Source organism: Tasmannia lanceolata, unplaced genomic scaffold, assembly GCF_043159265.1.
Source record: "Tasmannia lanceolata isolate RefF3 unplaced genomic scaffold, GAP_Taslan_0.1 ptg000005l, whole genome shotgun sequence".
Lineage (NCBI taxonomy): Eukaryota > Viridiplantae > Streptophyta > Magnoliopsida > Canellales > Winteraceae > Tasmannia > Tasmannia lanceolata.
Genome location: NW_027518682.1, coordinates 4,687,407 through 4,709,217, shown reverse-complemented (window position 1 = coordinate 4,709,217; position 21,811 = coordinate 4,687,407). Strand labels below are relative to the sequence as shown.

General features: G+C 39.4%; 1 protein-coding gene across 1 annotated transcript; it reads left to right on the top strand.

Annotated features, from left to right (window-relative positions):
* The first annotated feature begins 183 nt into the window (after positions 1–183).
* On the top strand, positions 184–4,725 carry LOC143877175 (cation/H(+) antiporter 15-like). The gene is made up of 3 exons (XM_077379056.1): positions 184–571; positions 846–1,844; positions 3,276–4,725. Exons 1-3 carry the CDS (start codon positions 329–331, stop codon positions 4,395–4,397), a joined length of 2,364 nt encoding a protein of 787 aa, XP_077235171.1. The 5' UTR covers positions 184–328; the 3' UTR covers positions 4,398–4,725.
* Positions 4,726–21,811: the final 17,086 nt, after the last annotated feature.

Genomic DNA, 21,811 nt, shown 5'->3' with positions numbered 1-21,811 from the left:
GAGCACGTGCTAGCGAAAAGCCTTTGTTAGCTAAAAACAAGCTACCCAGGATTAGCTTTTTAGCGGATTTGTAAAAACATCTCCTCCTTTCATCCTACGCAAACAAACCACGACTTGGTTATCGCTATTTTTTTTTATTTAAAACAGATATGCACCTATCCCTCTTAGCCTATCATTTCCAGAGAGACCCTTTTTTCGAGGTGCTTCTCCACCAGAGAAAGGGAAAGGGGAAATCCCCATATCTCTCTCTTGGAGAAAAGCAATAAGGTTCTGGCAATGGGGTTGGGCCATTGCTTTGTATTTCAACCTTGAGGTCGCAGGTTTAACAATGGCATTGCAAAGCCCCATCTCATCCCACCTCCATGTTCAGAACAACATATCATTATATCACCAACCCGAGTGCTTTCCCCTAACTACAGCCCATTCAGTCGGCGTATATAATGGTGATAACCCTTTCACTCACCAAGTCTCTCTCTTTTGTTTTCAAGCCACCATTATCAACATGGTCATGGTCATTGTTCGACTCCTCCTCAAGCCATTCAGACAACCCAAAGTTGTTTCACAGATTATTGTAAGTTTTTTTTTTAACCCGAACATGTTGGAAATCTAAGCTTGACCATTTATCCACATCACCATTTGATCACTCATTGTCTTGGAAATTGCTACTTTCATAGAGCTTCACCGTACACTCATTGAATGTTACTACATTGGAACTTATTTTGTTATGTACATTGGGAGCTCGCTACATTGACTATATTAAGGACTAGGAACCGTGCATAAAATTTTCTTGATAAGTTTCCATCATCGTTATCTTCATCATTTAAACATTTTATGATTCATACCAGGGCGGTATCATCGTTGGCCCATCATTTCTCGGACGCAACAAAATGTTTGCCAAATGGGTATTTCCACGCAGTAGTCGGTACATGGCTTCCACAGCCTCTAAGATTGGAATCGTTGGTTTCGTTTTCCTCAACGCAGTAAAGCAGGACCCAAGCGTGTTAAAACAATTAGGAAGAAAGGCAGTGATTATTGCTATTTCCGGCTGGTTCCTTACTGTAGTATCACTCTTGTCTACAGCTTCCATCCTCGGCAAATATGTGGTTGACGTACGCACCAAGAAAGCCTTTTACTACTTCTCTACACTGCTTGCATCAACACACTTTCCTGTTGCCCAGCCCATTCTCGCCGAGCTCAACCTCCTCAATTGTGATCTAGGCCGACTTGCCATGGCCGCATCAATGGTCACCGATTTGATAGCATGGGTGCTCTTCATAATCGTAGAATCGATGAAAAATAGTAGGGGGGGTGCTTTGAGGGGTTTGTTCTATGTAGCGAGCATGGCTTCACTAATAATTGTCATAATCTATGTCGTTCAGCCAATGATGATGTGGATTGTCCGACAAACACCCAATGGTAGAGCAGTGGACAAGAGGTACATTGCACCGATCCTCTTCTCGGTCTTCTTTGCGACATTCATTAGTGACTTTATTGGTGGAACGGTAGCCGACATTCCTGTGTTTTTCGGGCTGGCAATACCGGACGGGCTGCCTTTGGGAGCGGCGATTGTGCAAAGTTATGAGACTATCAATAACATCTTCTTTCTCCCATTTTTCTTCACTGAGGTGGGTATGACGACTAATTTGTTTAGGGTTTCGTCATGGAAGAGCTGGTGGGCGATGCAGTTCATCATCTCCAGTGGATACATTGGGAAGATTGTGGGGACTATATTGGCTTGCCTCTTTTACAGGATGCCTTGGACTGATTCGATATCGCTTGGTCTCATCTTGAACTTCAGAGGAATCATAGAGTTGTCCGTGTTTGGTCTTTTGGTGGATATCCAGGCAAGACACCTCTACCCTTTCTTATTTTCTCTTTTTTTTTCTTCTTGGAGGAAGTGTGGTCATTTTGGATGGTTGGGCACCTAAATCCATTGAAATTTGGGAGTCCTTACATTCAAACTTCGGGCATGCATCTATTGAGAGAGAGAGAGAGAGAGTTGGATGTACATCCAAGCACACCCGATATTCTCTTCTTTATTGTTGACAAAGATATGTGTTTAGATGCCCAAATTGCCAAACTGCAATTTGGGTCTCCACTCTCCATCCAAATACACCCATTAACTCACGTGTGTGTGTGTGTGTGTGTGTGTGAGAGAGAGAGAGAGAGAGAGAGAGAGAGAGAACAATGACATAAACTGATATGAAAGGCTAGAAAATGTTCCCACGGTTTATCTTTCTTGTTTTCATGACTCTAATTAGTAGATAGATTTCTAAAATAGATATTGATTGGAGGACTCCCATGGAGTGCGGCATCACCCAGGACTGCCACAGTCTGCGCGTCCTAAATGTGGGCTAGCTAGATAATATTTGCTGCTTAGCCAACATGTAGGGCACACAAAGAATGAAAGTCCCTGGGATGCCACCGTCCTCGCTTCCTCCTAGAACTCTTTCAAAAAAGAAGAAAACTAGATGATCACACGTCTATACTTAGTTTATTCCTGGTCAGCGAGAATTGCTACAAGTGTGTCCGCTGGAATTGGATTGGTTCATCAATAGGTTTAGGTCAGAATCCAATTTATCAAAAAAGTTCAACTTTTTGTCAAATATTTTCATTAATTCCTCTTTTGTTAACCTTCATTACACGAAATTCTATTCATAAATAATCATATTTAACTTCAAAACCAAATGAAAATAAGATTATATATAAATATAATCAAGAGGAAAGTGTAGCTACTCGGTCGAGCAGTTAACTTAGCTACTCCGTTGGCTTAAAATACAGCGGGGACCCACATTGTTTGGGTGATGCAAACCATTCATTTGGTGGGCCCTCACATAGATAGGATGTGCCCAAAAAATCTGCTCCATAAGATCATCCCAACCCTACGATTTGTGGAAGCAAAAATGGATGTGTATAAACCTTCACAAATTTGTCCATTTTTGCCTCCACAGTTTGAAGGGTTGGGATGATCCAATGGACCTTATTTTTTGGACACACCCTATCTATGTGAGGGCCTATCAAATGAATGAACAATGTGGGGCTACTGTATTTTAAGCCGACGGAGTAACTAAGTTAGCTACTAGACCGAGTAGCTACACTTTCCTTTAAATGTATAAAAAACCCTAAATTTATAAACTAATTTGGGATTAGTTTACAAGTAAACAGGCAAAGTAACATTGTTGATATGATGATTAAGACATTAAACATTTGTATAAGTTTGTTATTATTTGAAATAAATTCTTGTTTTACTAAGGATCTTGTGCTAACTCTTTCAGTTTATATATAAAAATGGTTTTTCGGTTCTGGCATTCTCAACATTCATGGTAACCGCTGTCTCGACGGCCCTAGTGAGCATCTTAAATGGAAATTCAAGGAGATACTTGGCCTACAATCAGAGAACGGTAGAACACTCCAAGCCTGGCACTGAAATTGGTATATTGATATGCATCCATGGTGACGAAAACATACCTTCCATCATCAACCTCCTCGAAGCCTCCAACTCCACCAGTGAAAACCCCATTTGTGTCTACGCCATCCACCTTGTGGAACTCGTCGGTCGTTACATTCCCATTTTCGTAGCCCACAATTCGCAGCGAAAATCATCTTTCCCAACTAACGACGAGCACTTCGTGAAAGCCTTTCGAAATTACGAGCAGCACAAAGGTGGGCAAATCTGCATCCAACCCTTCACCATGGTTTCTCCTTACAAGACAATGCATGAAGATATATGCAAGTTTGCGTTGGATAACGAGGTAAAGCTCATAATCATCCCTTTCCACAAGCAACAAACAATCGATGGCCATATCGACACGACAAATAATGCCTTACGGATTGTAAACTCTAATATCCTTGAAAATGCCCCATGTTCTGTGGGTGTTTTGGTCGACCGTGGGGGCACAACATGGGCTACCCTAGGCAGCTTCTCATATAACATTGCTGTTATATTATTAGGCGAGGCCGATGACTTGGAGGTGCTTGCCTATGCGTCCAGAATGGCCGAGCACCCACGAGTGAGCCTCACCGTGGTGAGGTTCCTTGAAGCCTATAATAAAGAAGATCCAATGGAGGATAGTCAATTCAACAACAAGGCCTTGGAGGAATTCAGATACAAGAATGCGAGGAATGAGCGTGTGGTTTATAGAGAGGAGGTGGCGCAAGATGGAGTAGAGATGGTTACTGTGATGCGTTCCGTGGGTAATGGCTGCAATCTTATGATGACTGGCAGAAGACAAAGTTCAGACTCGGAGCTACTGAAGGGGTTTTCTGAATTTAGCGAGTCCCCCGAGCTAGGGGTGATCGGCGACATACTCGCCTCGCCAGATTTTTTGGGCGGTATGGTTTCAGTGTTAGTGGTGCAACAACAACTGCAATCCCGAACTCTTCTATTCAATAAATAGTTGTATTTTAAGAAAGGAGTGTTTAACAAAATAGGAGGGATTGTAAAACTGTCATTGATAAGATGGATTGTAGAATTCACTCGAACACATGAGAAAACAAAGAGGCTACTGTTTGGTTCTCTATCTCAACGTGAGAAGAGATGTGAGGATTGCATTACTTAAATAACGGATGAGGTCTGTACAAATTGCATGATTGAAGGGATTTTAATCCCATATTACATGATTACAGGAATTTACATGATTTAAGGAATTTACATATTCCTATATATACAGATTTCTAATAAAGGGATACCAAAATTGTAATAGTAATTGATACTGAAGTTAACTTTATCAAAGTGCCAGCCTTCAACTACCAAATATATCAATCCTGCAAATATCAGGATCATGCCAGCCGGTTATTTCCAAAAGAGTCTTCCTTATTCAAATGGTTATTACCAAAAGAGTCTATCATAGCACTCCCCTTCAAAATGGGCATGGGTCGAAAGCACAAGCCCAGTTTGACCCGTAATGCTTGAAAAGAATCTCAAGCCAATGGTTTGGTAAATATGTCACCAATTTGGTCTGCAGAAGAGACAAAACGTGTAACGAGCAATCCAAGAGAGACTCGTTCACGAACATAATGAACATCGATCTCGATGTGTTTATGGTTCACCTGTCATATAGAGTGCACTGATATTGTCACAAAAAAGAGTTGGAGGCCGCCTAAGATACATACCGAGGTCACGTAAGATATAAGATAGCCATGTAAGTTCAGCAGTTGTCGATGCCATAGAGCGGTACTCGGCTTCTGCGCTTGAGCGCGCCATTGTCCCTTGCTTCTTAGCACTCCATGAAATACAATTTGAGCCAAAGGTCTCGAGTTCAAAGGTCTTGAGCGGGCCACTGTCCCTTGCTTCTTAGCTTAAGCTTTTGGAGAAGTTGGTTAGTTAACATGGTATCAGAGCCAAAGGTCTCGAGTTCAAACCTCCCCGATAGCAAAAATCCACATGCGATGGTCGGCCCAAAGTGGGACCACATGTGCCACGTGTTTGCCAAGTGATTCACACGTGCGGGGCAGTGTTAAAGTATAAAAGATAAATAACACCTTTCTCCAACAGCTTAAGCTTTCGGAGAAGTTGGTTAGTTAACAACATGTACCACAAAATGTGTTCTTTTAAGGGGATTTGCTAGGGTCCATCGCAATAGGCATTTCGCGGCTGGTCTGTCGCATGTCAGACCCACCACCTCGTGATTGGAGACAAAAGGAGTGTTTACCAAAATAGGAGGGATTGTAAAACTGTCATTGATAAGATATTAACATGGGGTGTTCTTTGAAGACATGTTTGCAAGCTATGAAAAGCAAAAATGTTTCTTATGTTTACTGAGGGTGAGAGATGAGGAGAGAGATGAAGGAGACACGAGGGGGCTGACAAACGGGGAGTAACTTCTCTAAGGACATGTCTGGATGTTTAGAAAGTTTTTTCTTTAAATTACTTTTTCTTTGGGAAATGTTTTATGGATTTTTTTTGTACTTTGGTTCATGTCATTCAATTTTCTAGAATTCTAAATTCTACTATTTGATTGTTGTTTGCTACCAACTAAAAATAATAATCATCTTGGAGAATGATGAAGTGAAGGGTGCTCTTGCAAAATCAGGACAACCATATCTCATAAAATGACCAAAGCACCACAATCTCATCGAAACTGGCCAAAACACACTAATTTCCATAGAAAATAACCAAAATATCCTGTGCTAAGAAAATGGCAAAAATATTGTACGGCCCACTTGTGCCGCAGAAATCATTTCCATAGGATGATCCTCACCCTCCGATCTTTAGACTGCACGATATAAAAACCTCCATATATGGGAGGGTTAGGATCACCCAATGGAAATGATTTTTGGGGTACAACAGATGGACTGTTTGGGTCATCCTATGGCGTGGGCGGTACTGTACTTTTTGAAAAATACTGAACCATAAGAGCGAGTAGAGCGTGTAGAGCCAAATAGGAAAGTAAGGGCGCGTTTAGTGGTAACGGACAAATAGGAATGTCCACACTCCATAGTAGGCAATGATAAGAGCATGTCCTTCGTCGGTGTAGAGATCAAATTTGCAATTTGGACCTTTTTGCCCTCTTAATTTGAAATCTGAAAAGGACCCAAATCGCAATTTGAAAGGACCCATATCGCAATTCGATCGAATGCGAATGATCCTCCTAAGCCCTTGATATCAACTAAACCTTCTCCTTAGCATTTAGCCTAAAAACTGCTTTTCATCGAGTCAGAGTGTGGCCGCAACTTTTGACTTATACCCATCTCCAAAAAGCCTGAACGGATAGCCACAAGGCGAAACTTGAATGGATAATCCTATTGAAGAGCCTTGAAAGTTGCTTCTAGAGCAATCCCAATCACACCTTTTCTTGCACTAGCTTTCTCTAGTGCAATTATGTTCAATTTTCTGTCATTTCCTTGCTTTCAAACTATGGCACCATATTTGTCTGTTCATATATGGATCTCAGATGGCTTTCAAAACTGAGGCCTTGTTTGGATTGCAGGAATTTTCAGGAAAAGTTTGGATAGGAAAATTATTTCTAAAAATGATTAACTGAACCAATCCTATTCAATTTTACTTAAAGGGGCCTTCAATTTATGATAATATCCCTAAAAATTGACCTAATCATATCATTTTCCTCTAATTCATGGGAAGAAAGTTTTTGTTGCAACCCAATCGGGGCGCTTCAATTTACTAGGACAGCGCCATCATGGTGGTTTTATAACTAAGGAAATTAGGGGACTGATATTAGCACGACCATTTTTTTATAATGGGCCTAATTACAAAACACATCAAAAGCTATAACATTTCCCAAATAGTACCCAGCCGCCGATTAGGGAACTGTAAAACAGGTGAGGGATTTTCCTCCATCCCTTGTAGTGATTGTAAGTATGACACCGATCACCTTATTTTTCCATCGTTGGAAGGGGTTTTCCTCCCCCATTCATGGGAAACAAGACATTAAAACCTGGCATATCCTTGATACATTAATCCTTGTTTAGGGTTCCACGGAAAACTTCACTATTGTTTTTTCTAGTCTTTTATCATACACTTGGAATGCACATTTGGCATGAATCATAGACCATGCGTGTAGACACCCCATTTTGACCGGACCCAAGTTCGCTATGCTTGGGAGAAACCCCATCCGATCATTTCCGCCATGTTTCGCATTTTTCCGTTTAGTGTTGAGAGGTTGAGAGAGATTATTCATAAGAATCCAAGCGAGGGAGAATTTGGACCCGTTTGGTGGGCCCGCATTGAACATTTGTTTAAAATTCGAATCAACCGAGGGCCCACATTGTGGGGCCCACGTTGTGGGGCCCGCGTTGTGGGGCCCACATTGTGGGGCCTCAGTAGGGCCTCTTGTGAGGCCTCTTATGAAGAACAATAATGATGGATTCTCCACTAAAGAAACATGATGGGCCCTCCACTAAGAACAATAATGATGGATTCTCCACTAAGAAACATGATGGGCCCTCCACTAAGAAGAATGATGATGGATTCTCCACTAAGAAACATGATGGGCCCTCCACTAAGAAGAATGATGATGGATTCTCCACTAAGAAACATGATGGGCCCTCCACTAAGAAGAATGATGATGGATTCTCCACTAAGAGGGACAACATGATGAGCTCTCCACCAACACATCTCTCTCTCTCTCTTTCTCTCCCTATATATATCTTCCTTCCCATCCATAAAAAAGAGGAGAAAAAAAGGAGATTTACCTTCCATTATCTCTTTCTCTTCCATTATCTCTTCCAATCACTCCCTCAAATCCCTTTCCCTATATTCTTCTTCCATTATCTCTCCCAATCACCTCTCAATCCTTCCCTCTAAGAGAAAGCGAAAGACGGCGGATCGGATCGGCGGCGGCAAGATCTTCACCACAGGTAGGTGCATTTTTCTCAAAATATTTCTGTATTTTTCCGAATTTTTCTGATTTTTTCCGCAAATTGTGTTTTAAAAATAGAAAACTCTTCAAAAAACATCTTTTGATGAAGAAAAATTAAATTATATACCAAACAGATTCCAAATTTAATGCAATTTCGTGGGAAATTAATATGGTACTGATTCATTTTACCATGAATTTTTAAGGATTTTTGGAGTTTATTTTGTATATTATTTAATGCTTTCTTTGAAAATTATCAAATTTTGTGAGACTTGTTACTGAAATCAAATCACCCTTAAAATTCTTAAAATTTTTACAGTAGTCTTATCTTCCATATTTCTTGTTACTGTAAAATTTTCGAGTGATTTGGATCTGTTTTCATATGGGATGTAGTGTTAATTCTTAATCTGGTCTGAAAATTGTAAAATCCGAAATCGGTAGTAAATAGTCTTTATAATTTATGAAATTCTCACCGCATGCTCATTTTATTGATATCTTATTTCTGTAGAAATTTCATAGAATTTATATGTCTATTTCTTGTAGTTTCTGTGTTAATTTGGCAATCTGGTCATTTAATTGTTAAATCAAGATTAAATATGAATTTAATGTAAAAATCTGCAAAACTCATCTATTAAGCTACATACATTCCCATCTTGCTGCTGTAGAAATTTCAACTCATTTCGAATTCGTTTGCAATAATTTCACTTGTAAAATCATTCATATGCTTAAAATTGATACAATCCATTGAAAATTCGAAATTAATTACTACCAAGTGATTTTCAACATTCGAAATTCGAAATTAAAATTGATAAAATCCATTGATAAAATCACATTTACTCAAACTTAATCTAACAAAACCTGAAGGCATCATAGATTGCGCGAACTTATTGCACACACTTACATCACTTGCATCTAAACCCCTGCATCTCACAAGCACACACGTCCTATTTTAGGAACCCGGAGTGTTATCTAGCATGGTTGACTGGGATTTCATCACCTGGTGCCTCTGTGCTAGAGAAGCATTCCACCCTTAGCCTAGTACCTTTATGGTACGTAAACGGATCTCTTGTTCACGTACTGATACGCCGGACACTGGTACAGTATATCGAACATGGATTCGCGCTAAGGGAACTCTTGGCCTTACCCCTAGATTAACCCACACATGCATGTAGTATACGAACACATCTGCATCACGTGTGTGAGCCTAGTTTAGGATATCCTACCCATTTGTGTCTAGATTAGGCCGTAGTCCATCTCCCAATGGCTACGATCGGTCCTAGGTACACAAACAAAGTCATGAGTCGAGATCCTTTCTCCACTCCGCTAGATTATGGTTAGGGTTGATGCCTTCAGGTAACACTGATAAAATGTGCGAAGATTAAAAAACTTTTCCTTTGGGGTTAGGATGTAAATCCCATTCATTTTCAAAGATCTCATAGGATTAGTCATTCATGATCCATCCGTTGAAAGCAATCTTATGCTATCTCATCTCATCTTGATCACAGATTTTCAATCTTCTATTATCTGATTCGATCGTGTTTCCATCTGATTCGAGAGTCTTTTGACTCATCTGTCTTTAGTTGGTGTTAGTGGAGTCTTTGACTCGTGTTTTCATCTCTTTTAGAGAGTCTTTGACTCATTTATCCTTTAGTTGGTGTTAGTGGAGTCTTTGACTCCTGTTTCTTTTCCTTTAGAGAGTCTTTGACTCATATATCCTTTAGTTGGTGTTAGTGGAGTCTTTGACTCGTGTTTTCATCTCTTTTAGAGAGTCTTTGACTCATTAATCCTTTAGTTGGTTTTAGTGGAGTCTTTGACTCGTGTTTCTTTTCCTTTAGAGAGTCTTTGACTCATTTATCTTTTAGTTGGTGTTATTGGAGTCTTTGACTCATGTTTCCATTTCTTTTAGAGAGTCTTTGACTCATTCGTTCTTTTGTTGTATTACTAGGAAGTCCTTGACTCATTGGTTCTTCTGTTGGCGTTATTTGGGAGTCTTTGACTCATTCCTCCTCTAAGTTGTAGTATTAGAGAGTCTCTGACTCATTTGTTCCCCTCTTTAGTGTTGTTAGTTCGGAGTTTCTCCTTTAGAGTTGTTGATTACTTCGCTTTTGATTAGAGGCTAACTCAGTCTTATTAGAGCTTTGCTTGCTTGGGATCTTGGATCGTTTTCTCTCTTCTTGGGACGCTATCTTTCTTGTTGTGGTTTGTCTCTTTGAGACGTTAATTGCTTATTCGGGGTTTCCCCTTTTGCTTTAGGGCTTTGCCCTAGTTTGTGGTATTACTTGCGTGTTCCTTTTAAGATTAAAAATATTTTAAGGTCCTGAGCATTGGAAAAGCTTTAAAATCCAAAAAAAATTAGAAATTTAAAACTCAAAAAACATTTGAAAACATCAAAAACCTTAAAAAAATCTAAAGTGTTGAGTGTTTTCTTTTATAAGCGTAGTTTGAGAGTTCGTTTCGAACTACGTTGGCTTGATCCTCTTCCACGAGGTACGTAGTGCAGCTTGGGATCCACATCCCAAGTCCAGCCAAACCTTTAAAAATAAAAATTTTAAATCTTTCAAAGTTACAAAAATATTCAAACCATTTTCAAAAAGATCTTCCTCTAGAGTTAGGAGTATGTCCTAGCTGTTTAGGTAGTGTTCTAGAGTTAGGAGTTTGTCTTGATTTGTATTGATATGGTATGTCCTGTCGTGTGAGTGTCCCTAGAGTTAGGAGGCCTCGAGTCAATCGGTTAGACATTTAGTCGAACCGATGGCTAGACTAGGCATATAGTCATCCCGTGGTTTTCATTAGGTTGCACGGCCTAGTTACACATAGGATTGTAGGAACCACCTGCATTAGCTTAAGGCTAATCAATCTGCATTTAGTTAGGGCATATAGGATGTCCTAAAATCCACCATTCATTGGAATTTAAATAATAGTTCAAGAAGCTTTAATAACTAGTCCGGTCTTTTAGATCGAGTCTAGGATAGAGGTCTAGGTGTCTTAGGCATCATAATTTTGAATAGGGCATCGAACTACGTGGGCTCCGATTCTTCCCGAGGCCGGGATACGTAGTGCAGCTAGGATGGATGGCCATTCTGGTCCGAGTCCAGTCCTGCATTAGAGTTAGGACTTGTCTTGTCCCGTCATACATAGCATAGATTTGTGTCTCATGTTTTGATATGTTTTCTTACTTTCTTGTACTGATACTATACCTTTGGTTGTAGCTTGCATGTGCGTGTCCACCAGAAACTTAGACACCCATTAGGCATGTCACTCATAACCTAGCTTTGCTTAGGTGACACATTTTTCATTTCATTTTACGTGTTTATTTCTCCATTCTCAGGAAATGCATGCTTAGGTAGACGATTCCTGAGGATTGTTCCCATTTCACATGATTTTTACTCAAACTTCTTTGGAATTAATGAAAATGGCATAAGAGACCAAGTGCTTGCACTCGGGCGAATTGGGGGTGCTCTCAGACCTTCCCCATTCGTAACCAGGCACGAACCCATATATATTTCTGGTTATCCATTGCACAGAGGATTTGATTTTAGGGTTCCATGGCCTATCCATGGATGGCGACTCTGAGTTCTTTTTAGGTACATCTCGGTTTCGAGCCCTGGCTCCTGATCAGGATGTATCTCATTCGTTTTGTATCGCCACTCGTGCTATGCTGTGAGGGTGGCATCCGTTTCGAGAGTTCCTTGGCAGAGCTCTCCTTCACATTGTGGAGATCTTAGAGGATTGCTGTGGGGACCTCGCGTCCCTCGCCGCACTCGTCCTCTCCGGATCGGGGTCCACAGGCTGGCGACTCTGCTGGGGAGTTCTTGAAACATTGCCTAACTCTTTAAAAATGCCATTTTTATTAACTTTGGAGAAATTTGAGCTAAAATCATTTTAAATGGGAACTCTATCGTTAGAATCCAGGGGCGCCAGGCAGGTGCGTAATTAAAACAAGGGATTCACACACTACACATCATGCATTATCATATTTGTTTTTCCTTGTTTTTCCTTCTTGGCTCCACGGGATAGATTCAATGCGTGCCCGACTGGGATGTCTTCACCCTGATGGTACTGTTGAATCTATTTCCAAGCTATGCGCCAACGCTGCAGCCGTAAACACTCGGTGCACTTGTGTTTACAGCAGCCGATGAGCAATGAAGCATACTATGTATAACACTCGGTGCACTTGAGTTATACATGTTAAGTATGTTTCATACGCATGGTACCCATTAGATTGAGTCCGGAGCCCTACTTTGTTTTATATATTATATATATACTTACTGACCTAGTGAAGCCCAACTAGGAAGTACCCGTGTTTATATAAGGATATTGCATTCATATAGGGTCGAACATGTGTTGCTCACACATGTGGAGCCTAGAGTTAGGAGCTTTGCCCCATTTGTAGACTAGGGTAGCTCATTTTATATGGCTACAACATGGTCCTAGCACACTCATCAGTCTGTCTTGAGTCGAGATTTTCTCGACTCCGCTAGATTAGAATTAGGGCTGGTGCCCCTGGTTAGGATTTGTGTGTATGTGTATTTACTTATATATACTGATTATGTATATTATGGTTCTCCTCTTAGTTAGAGATTCCTTATTCCTTTCAGTCGGTTATATCCATTCCGAATTTAGATCTAGATCTAGTCAGTGGATTTTGACCGTCATTACCTTGGCCGGGTTTAGCCCTTGATCTGTTGATTATAGGGTTTGACCCATTGTTGTATATTCTCACCTTTGGTTAGTCCATCTGTTGATCGCCCTTCTCTAGTAACCGTTATTCATACCTTTCGATTGAGCTAGGGTGATCCCTTGTATAGTCGTTATACTGTCGGATTTTATCCAGAACATTTTGAGCATGACGGCTACTCTTTAGAGTCTGTTTACTTAGTCTGGACCTTGACCTCCTCGTATAGCCGTTATGCTGCTGGATTTTATCCAAAAGCATGTTAAGCATGATTGCTATCCTTTGGAGTCAGTCTGCCTTGTCTTGATTTTCATGTATACATCATTCAGTAGGATTAAATCCTTACCCGTTTTGTCTTGAGATCTGGCCGATAGCTCGTTTGCTGTCCTTATGACCATGATCTACCATTTCTGATCATATTGATCGTACAGTTGTTGATATCCATCATTCAGATTTTAGATCTGGTCTTTGGCCCTACTTTTGTCATTCTTATGGCCATGGTCTATTATCTGAGCCATTGATTTTTCATTGATCCATGTTTACCTATCATATATCTTTTACCCTTGGATCATATCGAAATCATTAATGGAAAAGTTTGATCTTACCTGTATTCTTTGAGTGCATGATCATTGCTGAGATCGAAATTTATTTTGATTAGGGATGTTTATCGTTCCTGACTCTTTCATTCCCAAAAAGAAGAGCAGTTATACTCAAATGAGACTTCAAGGTGTGGATTGAGAATTCATTGAAACCCTGTTGATGTATGTCATATTATCACTGTCTATTTTTCCTTGACCTTTATAGACAGTATTTCTTTGATTTTCAGAATAAAATACCCTTTGGTGTATTTCAAGATTACTCTTTTCTCTATTTGTTCAGAATCTTTATCCCATGACTATTGATCTAGTGTGTGTGCTTCCAAGTCAAGAGTCTGTGTTTAGCGAAAGACCATTCTTTCTAAAGACTGACCATTTCCAATCATACTTGATCCAGGCAGTCTATTGTTTTACCCACATTGTCAACATAAGCCTTTTGTTGCCCCATTTAACCTAGACCTTGTGGAGTTGCTTTTTCTGGGATTTCTACTCCGGGATTGAACTTTATAGTTATCATTATCATGAGGAAAGGTGTATCACCTATAAGCTTTCAGTGTCAGTTCACTACCTTTGAAGAAGTGTCCTGTATCTTTAGATTTGTCTTTGAGCGTACATCAACTTTCTTCTCTCTAAGTTGAAAAAGTTCAGTCATGTGGATGTTAAAAGAAAAAAAAAGAAGTCATGTCTGTCAATCTTTCTTATATGGAGTCAGTATTCTGTTTTCTATCAGAACTGATGAAGAGCCCAATGAGGTGTGTCAAAAATCATCAATGTACTTACAGTCTTCAATTCAATAAAATTGTTGATTTCATATCTTTGATACTCTATGATTCACTCTTAGATCTAATGTTTAAACAACTAAAGACCCCCTTCTCAGATGAGAATGCAAACGAAATTCACCTCGAGATCTGAAAGATGGTCGAACGAGAGGAAGCGCGTCGAGCATAGCCACTTAAAGAAGAAATCAAAGCCATTGATAGTGGTATCGAAATCCGAAACTCGGGATGGATGGATTGGAAAAACTTTATCTCCTAAGGAGCGCAAAGAATTGATAAACCTGTTTAGAGGGATTTGAGGTAGTTTTGCTTGATCCTATAAGGATAAACCAGGGGACTGCCCTGTCGTTAAGCAAAGCAAGACTTCATCTGCTTTAGACATCCAGTTGAAGAGTAAAATTTTAAAGAGATACGCGTCAGGCATCCTGTGGAGCTGATGAGATATTGAGAGAAGATTTTCAGACAGAGTTGTGGAATCTTGAGCATAAATTCAAGATCTTTGAGACGGGAGTGGAGCACAGTGGTTGAAGTTTTGCCAGAAAACCACCAGACTCCTCAAAAAAAAAAAAAAAAAATTCAAAGGCTTTGAACCTTAAACAAAAGGGCTTGTACATCAAATACATCAGGAGGCCATCCTTGATCGTTTGAGCTTTTATAGCCAAAATCCTAATGTTTTAAAATCCATTTGTAAACCCTTTGGGCCAAAAGCAAAATTAAAACAACTTCTTTTCAAACACATTATAAACCCGGGGCATTTATGCACCCGAACTACGTCGGACCTGATCCCCACCTCTTCAGGGGTACGTAGGCAACTTGATTAATTCAAGTTCGGTCAAACCTTGGGATAAAATCCCCTTTGAAAATTTTGAAGCTAAATGCTAAACCATTCTTTGAAAAATCCCAAAGCGAACTACGCGGATCTGATCCTCCATCTTTGGGGTACGTAGGTAGTCTGGCTAGACCAGATTCGGTTCAAATCTTTAGAACCTTAGGTATTCAACCCTTTCGAACCCAATCCCACCTAGAAAGTCCTTCTGGTGAAACAAGCAAAGGTTCGAGGCGAATGAAAAGAAAAACAGAAAGAAAAGAATGAGAGTCTGAAGACCCACTAGGTTGAAAACCCGAAAGGGCGGCCTAGAGATATACATTTGCTAAGTTAACAGCCAAAAGAGTTAGCTTATGCAAAAAGTCAGGGTAGTGGTCTGCTGGATTGAAAACTTGAAGAGGTAATCCAGTCAAGGGCAAAGACTTCCCATGAACAGTTGAGTTGAATAGAAGCAGAAGGAGTTCCTCAGTTACGTAGAATTCCCAAGTTTGAGTACAAGCAAAAGTTGAGATAAGTGGTCTTTCAGACTGAAAGCTTGGAAAGCAAAAGTTATGACTTCTTTTGAAGAGAGAAATCAGGGAGACGGAGAAGCCACCTCTGCACAGGGCAGAATCCTGGAATCCGAGTAGTGTCAGCGAGACTTATTTTGACACCTTTTTAAACTAGGGGCATTAAGACCGAGCAATCCGAAAGGGGTAACAACCATGACGGAGATCCCGATGGAGGAAATTAGGTCATCTTGACATAGTTTTTGAGACTACTCTAAGAGTGGCTGACCTTACCATTTAAAAAAATAACACATTTTATCTAAGGATGAATCAGAATTTAGTCAAGTCCCTTTAATATTGTAAGTCTTCTTTGAAAGAGTCCTCAGGAGTCTGTTCCTTGTTTATCATTATTTTCTTTTAGAATCAAAAGTGTTTGGCACTGAAGAGAATGGGTGTACACCTTCCAAAATGTAAAGAAAAATCTAGAGTAGATCCTGGTTTAAGAATCAAAGAAGGGCAAGAGATTTTTTATTCTGACCTGCCTGAAACATCAAAGCCTCAAACACTGAGCAAAATGAAGAATTCTTACGTTCAGCCTTTGTAGAGTTGGTTTTACCACTATACCAAAGAAAGAACCCATGCAAACTCAAATTTTTTCTACTTACCTTGGTTCTGCCTTCTTAAGACTTTGTCATGGAAGCACATCATACTAGGGGCATCTTTTATGACTTACGTCATAAAAGATATTACACAATGATAACTGGGATATCTATTCTTAGCAAATAGAAAGCAGAGAAGCTTGAACATGCTCTTTGAGTTGAATTCCTTGATCCAATTGTTTCTTTTGGAGTCAGTTTCAGAAACTTTAATTCCCAGCGGAGTATAAAATCTACTCCTGCATCCTTCAAACCTCATCAAAATGCTTCTCACCTGTTAAAGAGAGTCAGCACCTGAAAATCTCATCAATCTATTTGAGTTTTGCTTTCAGCAAAGATCATGCGCTCCTAGTTATTCTTGGTAAGAGATGACTGGCCCATTAGTGAAATCGATCAAAGATGGTAAATTCTTCATTCCTTTTGAAAGATTTTAACAGAGTTTGAAATTACCGAACTTGCGTTACGCGGTTTGGTCTTTTTGAAAGATTTTAACAGAGTTTGAAATTACCGAACCTGTGTTACACAGTTTGGTCGTTTTGAAAGTTTTTAACAGAGATAGAAATTACCGAACCTGTGTTACACGGTTTGGTCCTTTTGAAAGATTTTAATAGAGATGGAAATTATCGAACCTGTGTTACACGGTTTGGTCTTTTTGAAATGTTTTAATAAGGAAAATATTTCCGATCCTGTGTTACACGGATTGGTCTTTTCTTCCTTCTCCCGGGTATTTAGTACCCCGATGATTAGTAGTGTAATGTCAAGTAGTGACTTACCTAATCATCGTTCCGCAATGTGCAGCTTCTTAACGAGTTAGGAGTCATGTGTATCTGCGAAGAGGTTTGTAGGGGACTGTTTAGCAGGACCTACGAATTTGGGTTTATGTGGAACTGTTTAGCAGAACCGCGTGATCCGGAGTGATTCGCTACCTTGAAAGAGAGGAGTCAGAGTTACTCGGATAGTTAAACAGATTTATTTTCAGTAATGATCTGTATAACTATCGCTAGGCTTGAGACTTAGTCTCGCCTCTGGTACTTAGTACCCAGATGATTAGTAGTGTAATGTCAAGTGGTGACTTACCTAATCATCGTCCCGCAATGTGCAGCTTCCTAACGTGTTAGGAGTCATGTGTATCTGCGAAGAGGTTTGTAGGGGACTGTTTAGCAGGACCTACGAATTTGGATTTACGTGGAACTGTTTAGCAGAACCGCATGATCCGGAGTGATTCGCTACCTTGAAAGAGAGGAGTCAGAGTTACTCGGATAGTTACACAGATTTATTTTCAGCAATGATCTGTATAACTATCGCTGGGCTTGAGACTTAGTCTCGCCTCGGGTATTAGAAGTTTGAGTTTAGCTTGAATATTCGATTACCCTAATAATTGGTCGAGTCTTTGACTGATCGGCATGATTTAAAAATAAAAAAAAAAAAAACTCTTTGAGTGTTTGGTTTTGAACTTGTTTTGGACAAGTTTCAATACATTGGTCTTTGGCCTATTTTTGTAGGTTTCTAAAAAGAAAAAAAAACTCTTTGAGTGTTTGGTTTTGAACTTGTTTTGGACGAGTTTCAATACATTGGTCTTTGGCCTATTTTTGCAGGTTTCTAAAAAGGAAAAACTCTTTGAGTGTTTGGTTTTGAACTTGTTTTGGACGAGTTTCAATACATTGGTCTTTGGCCTATTTTTGCAGGTTTCTAAAAAGGAAAAACTCTTTGAGTGTTTGGTTTTGAACTTGTTTTGGACGAGTTTCAATACATTGGTCTTTGGCCTATTTTTGCAGGTTTCTAAAAAGGAAAAACTCTTTAAGTGTTTGAGTTTGTGCTTGTCTTAGACAAATTGCAACGTGGTTTCTAAGAAAAAAAAAATGAAAGCTCTTTGAGTAATTGAAGTGATTGGTTTGTTTGTTTGGTTTGTGCTCTTTGAGCAATTGTTATGTGTACTTTGGCTTAGCCTGATATATAAAAAAAAGAAAAAGAAAAAATGTTTGTGTTTTTGTAATCGTTCGTTCGTTTTTTATTAATTAGTCGAGTCATGAGTATTAGGGAGAGACTATCTCTTTGAGATGTCTTAGTTGCCGAGTTAAGAGTCGGTGAGAGACTATCTCCCTATTGTTAGTAGAGTTTTATCTTTGTGAATATCGTTTTAAAACTGAAAACCCAAAAATTTGCTTTGTTTTGGTTTCGGGTCAGTCAAAATGTGTCGTCTATTCAGCTTTGCCATTCGCGTGTTGCACACGCTCTGCCAAAGAGGGGCATCTGTAGACACCCCATTTTGACCGGACCCAAGTTCGCTATGCTTGGGAGAAACCCCATCCGATCATTTCCGCCATGTTTCGCATTTTTCCGTTTAGTGTTGAGAGGTTGAGAGAGATTATTCATAAGAATCCAAGCGAGGGAGAATTTGGACCCGTTTGGTGGGCCCGCATTGAACATTTGTTTAAAATTCGAATCAACCGAGGGCCCACATTGTGGGGCCCACGTTGTGGGGCCCGCGTTGTGGGGCCCACATTGTGGGGCCTCAGTAGGGCCTCTTGTGAGGCCTCTTATGAAGAACAATAATGATGGATTCTCCACTAAAGAAACATGATGGGCCCTCCACTAAGAACAATAATGATGGATTCTCCACTAAGAAACATGATGGGCCCTCCACTAAGAAGAATGATGATGGATTCTCCACTAAGAAACATGATGGGCCCTCCACTAAGAAGAATGATGATGGATTCTCCACTAAGAAACATGATGGGCCCTCCACTAAGAAGAATGATGATGGATTCTCCACTAAGAAACATGATGGGCCCTCCACTAAGAAGAATGATGATGGATTCTCCACTAAGAGGGACAACATGATGAGCTCTCCACCAACACATCTCTCTCTCTCTCTTTCTCTCCCTATATATATCTTCCTTCCCATCCATAAAAAAGAGGAGAAAAAAAGGAGATTTACCTTCCATTATCTCTTTCTCTTCCATTATCTCTTCCAATCACTCCCTCAAATCCCTTTCCCTATATTCTTCTTCCATTATCTCTCCCAATCACCTCTCAATCCTTCCCTCTAAGAGAAAGCGAAAGACGGCGGATCGGATCGGCGGCGGCAAGATCTTCACCACAGGTAGGTGCATTTTTCTCAAAATATTTCTGTATTTTTCCGAATTTTTCTGATTTTTTCCGCAAATTGTGTTTTAAAAATAGAAAACTCTTCAAAAAACATCTTTTGATGAAGAAAAATTAAATTATATACCAAACAGATTCCAAATTTAATGCAATTTCGTGGGAAATTAATATGGTACTGATTCATTTTACCATGAATTTTTAAGGATTTTTGGAGTTTATTTTGTATATTATTTAATGCTTTCTTTGAAAATTATCAGATTTTGTGAGACTTGTTACTGAAATCAAATCACCCTTAAAATTCTTAAAATTTTTACAGTAGTCTTATCTTCCATATTTCTTGTTACTGTAAAATTTTCGAGTGATTTGGATCTGTTTTCATATGGGATGTAGTGTTAATTCTTAATCTGGTCTGAAAATTGTAAAATCCGAAATCGGTAGTAAATAGTCTTTATAATTTATGAAATTCTCACCGCATGCTCATTTTATTGATATCTTATTTCTGTAGAAATTTCATAGAATTTATATGTCTATTTCTTGTAGTTTCTGTGTTAATTTGGCAATCTGGTCATTTAATTGTTAAATCAAGATTAAATATGAATTTAATGTAAAAATCTGCAAAACTCATCTATTAAGCTACATACATTCCCATCTTGCTGCTGTAGAAATTTCAACTCATTTCGAATTCGTTTGCAATAATTTCACTTGTAAAATCATTCATATGCTTAAAATTGATACAATCCATTGAAAATTCGAAATTAATTACTACCAAGTGATTTTCAACATTCGAAATTCGAAATTAAAATTGATAAAATCCATTGATAAAATCACATTTACTCAAACTTAATCTAACAAAACCTGAAGGCATCATAGATTGCGCGAACTTATTGCACACACTTACATCACTTGCATCTAAACCCCTGCATCTCACAAGCACACACGTCCTATTTTAGGAACCCGGAGTGTTATCTAGCATGGTTGACTGGGATTTCATCACCTGGTGCCTCTGTGCTAGAGAAGCATTCCACCCTTAGCCTAGTACCTTTATGGTACGTAAACGGATCTCTTGTTCACGTACTGATACGCCGGACACTGGTACAGTATATCGAACATGGATTCGCGCTAAGGGAACTCTTGGCCTTACCCCTAGATTAACCCACACATGCATGTAGTATACGAACACATCTGCATCACGTGTGTGAGCCTAGTTTAGGATATCCTACCCATTTGTGTCTAGATTAGGCCGTAGTCCATCTCCCAATGGCTACGATCGGTCCTAGGTACACAAACAAAGTCATGAGTCGAGATCCTTTCTCCACTCCGCTAGATTATGGTTAGGGTTGATGCCTTCAGGTAACACTGATAAAATGTGCGAAGATTAAAAAACTTTTCCTTTGGGGTTAGGATGTAAATCCCATTCATTTTCAAAGATCTCATAGGATTAGTCATTCATGATCCATCCGTTGAAAGCAATCTTATGCTATCTCATCTCATCTTGATCACAGATTTTCAATCTTCTATTATCTGATTCGATCGTGTTTCCATCTGATTCGAGAGTCTTTTGACTCATCTGTCTTTAGTTGGTGTTAGTGGAGTCTTTGACTCGTGTTTTCATCTCTTTTAGAGAGTCTTTGACTCATTTATCCTTTAGTTGGTGTTAGTGGAGTCTTTGACTCCTGTTTCTTTTCCTTTAGAGAGTCTTTGACTCATATATCCTTTAGTTGGTGTTAGTGGAGTCTTTGACTCGTGTTTTCATCTCTTTTAGAGAGTCTTTGACTCATTAATCCTTTAGTTGGTTTTAGTGGAGTCTTTGACTCGTGTTTCTTTTCCTTTAGAGAGTCTTTGACTCATTTATCTTTTAGTTGGTGTTATTGGAGTCTTTGACTCATGTTTCCATTTCTTTTAGAGAGTCTTTGACTCATTCGTTCTTTTGTTGTATTACTAGGAAGTCCTTGACTCATTGGTTCTTCTGTTGGCGTTATTTGGGAGTCTTTGACTCATTCCTCCTCTAAGTTGTAGTATTAGAGAGTCTCTGACTCATTTGTTCCCCTCTTTAGTGTTGTTAGTTCGGAGTTTCTCCTTTAGAGTTGTTGATTACTTCGCTTTTGATTAGAGGCTAACTCAGTCTTATTAGAGCTTTGCTTGCTTGGGATCTTGGATCGTTTTCTCTCTTCTTGGGACGCTATCTTTCTTGTTGTGGTTTGTCTCTTTGAGACGTTAATTGCTTATTCGGGGTTTCCCCTTTTGCTTTAGGGCTTTGCCCTAGTTTGTGGTATTACTTGCGTGTTCCTTTTAAGATTAAAAATATTTTAAGGTCCTGAGCATTGGAAAAGCTTTAAAATCCAAAAAAAATTAGAAATTTAAAACTCAAAAAACA

Coding starts and splice junctions, on each gene's coding strand:
- LOC143877175 (XM_077379056.1), top strand. CDS start 329: ATGGCATTGCAAAGCCCCATCTCATCCCACCTCCATGTTCAGAACAAC. Junction 572..845: donor AAGTTGTTTCACAGATTATT/GTAAGTTTTTTT, acceptor GATTCATACCAG/GGCGGTATCATCGTTGGCCC. Junction 1,845..3,275: donor GTCTTTTGGTGGATATCCAG/GCAAGACACCTC, acceptor TAACTCTTTCAG/TTTATATATAAAAATGGTTT.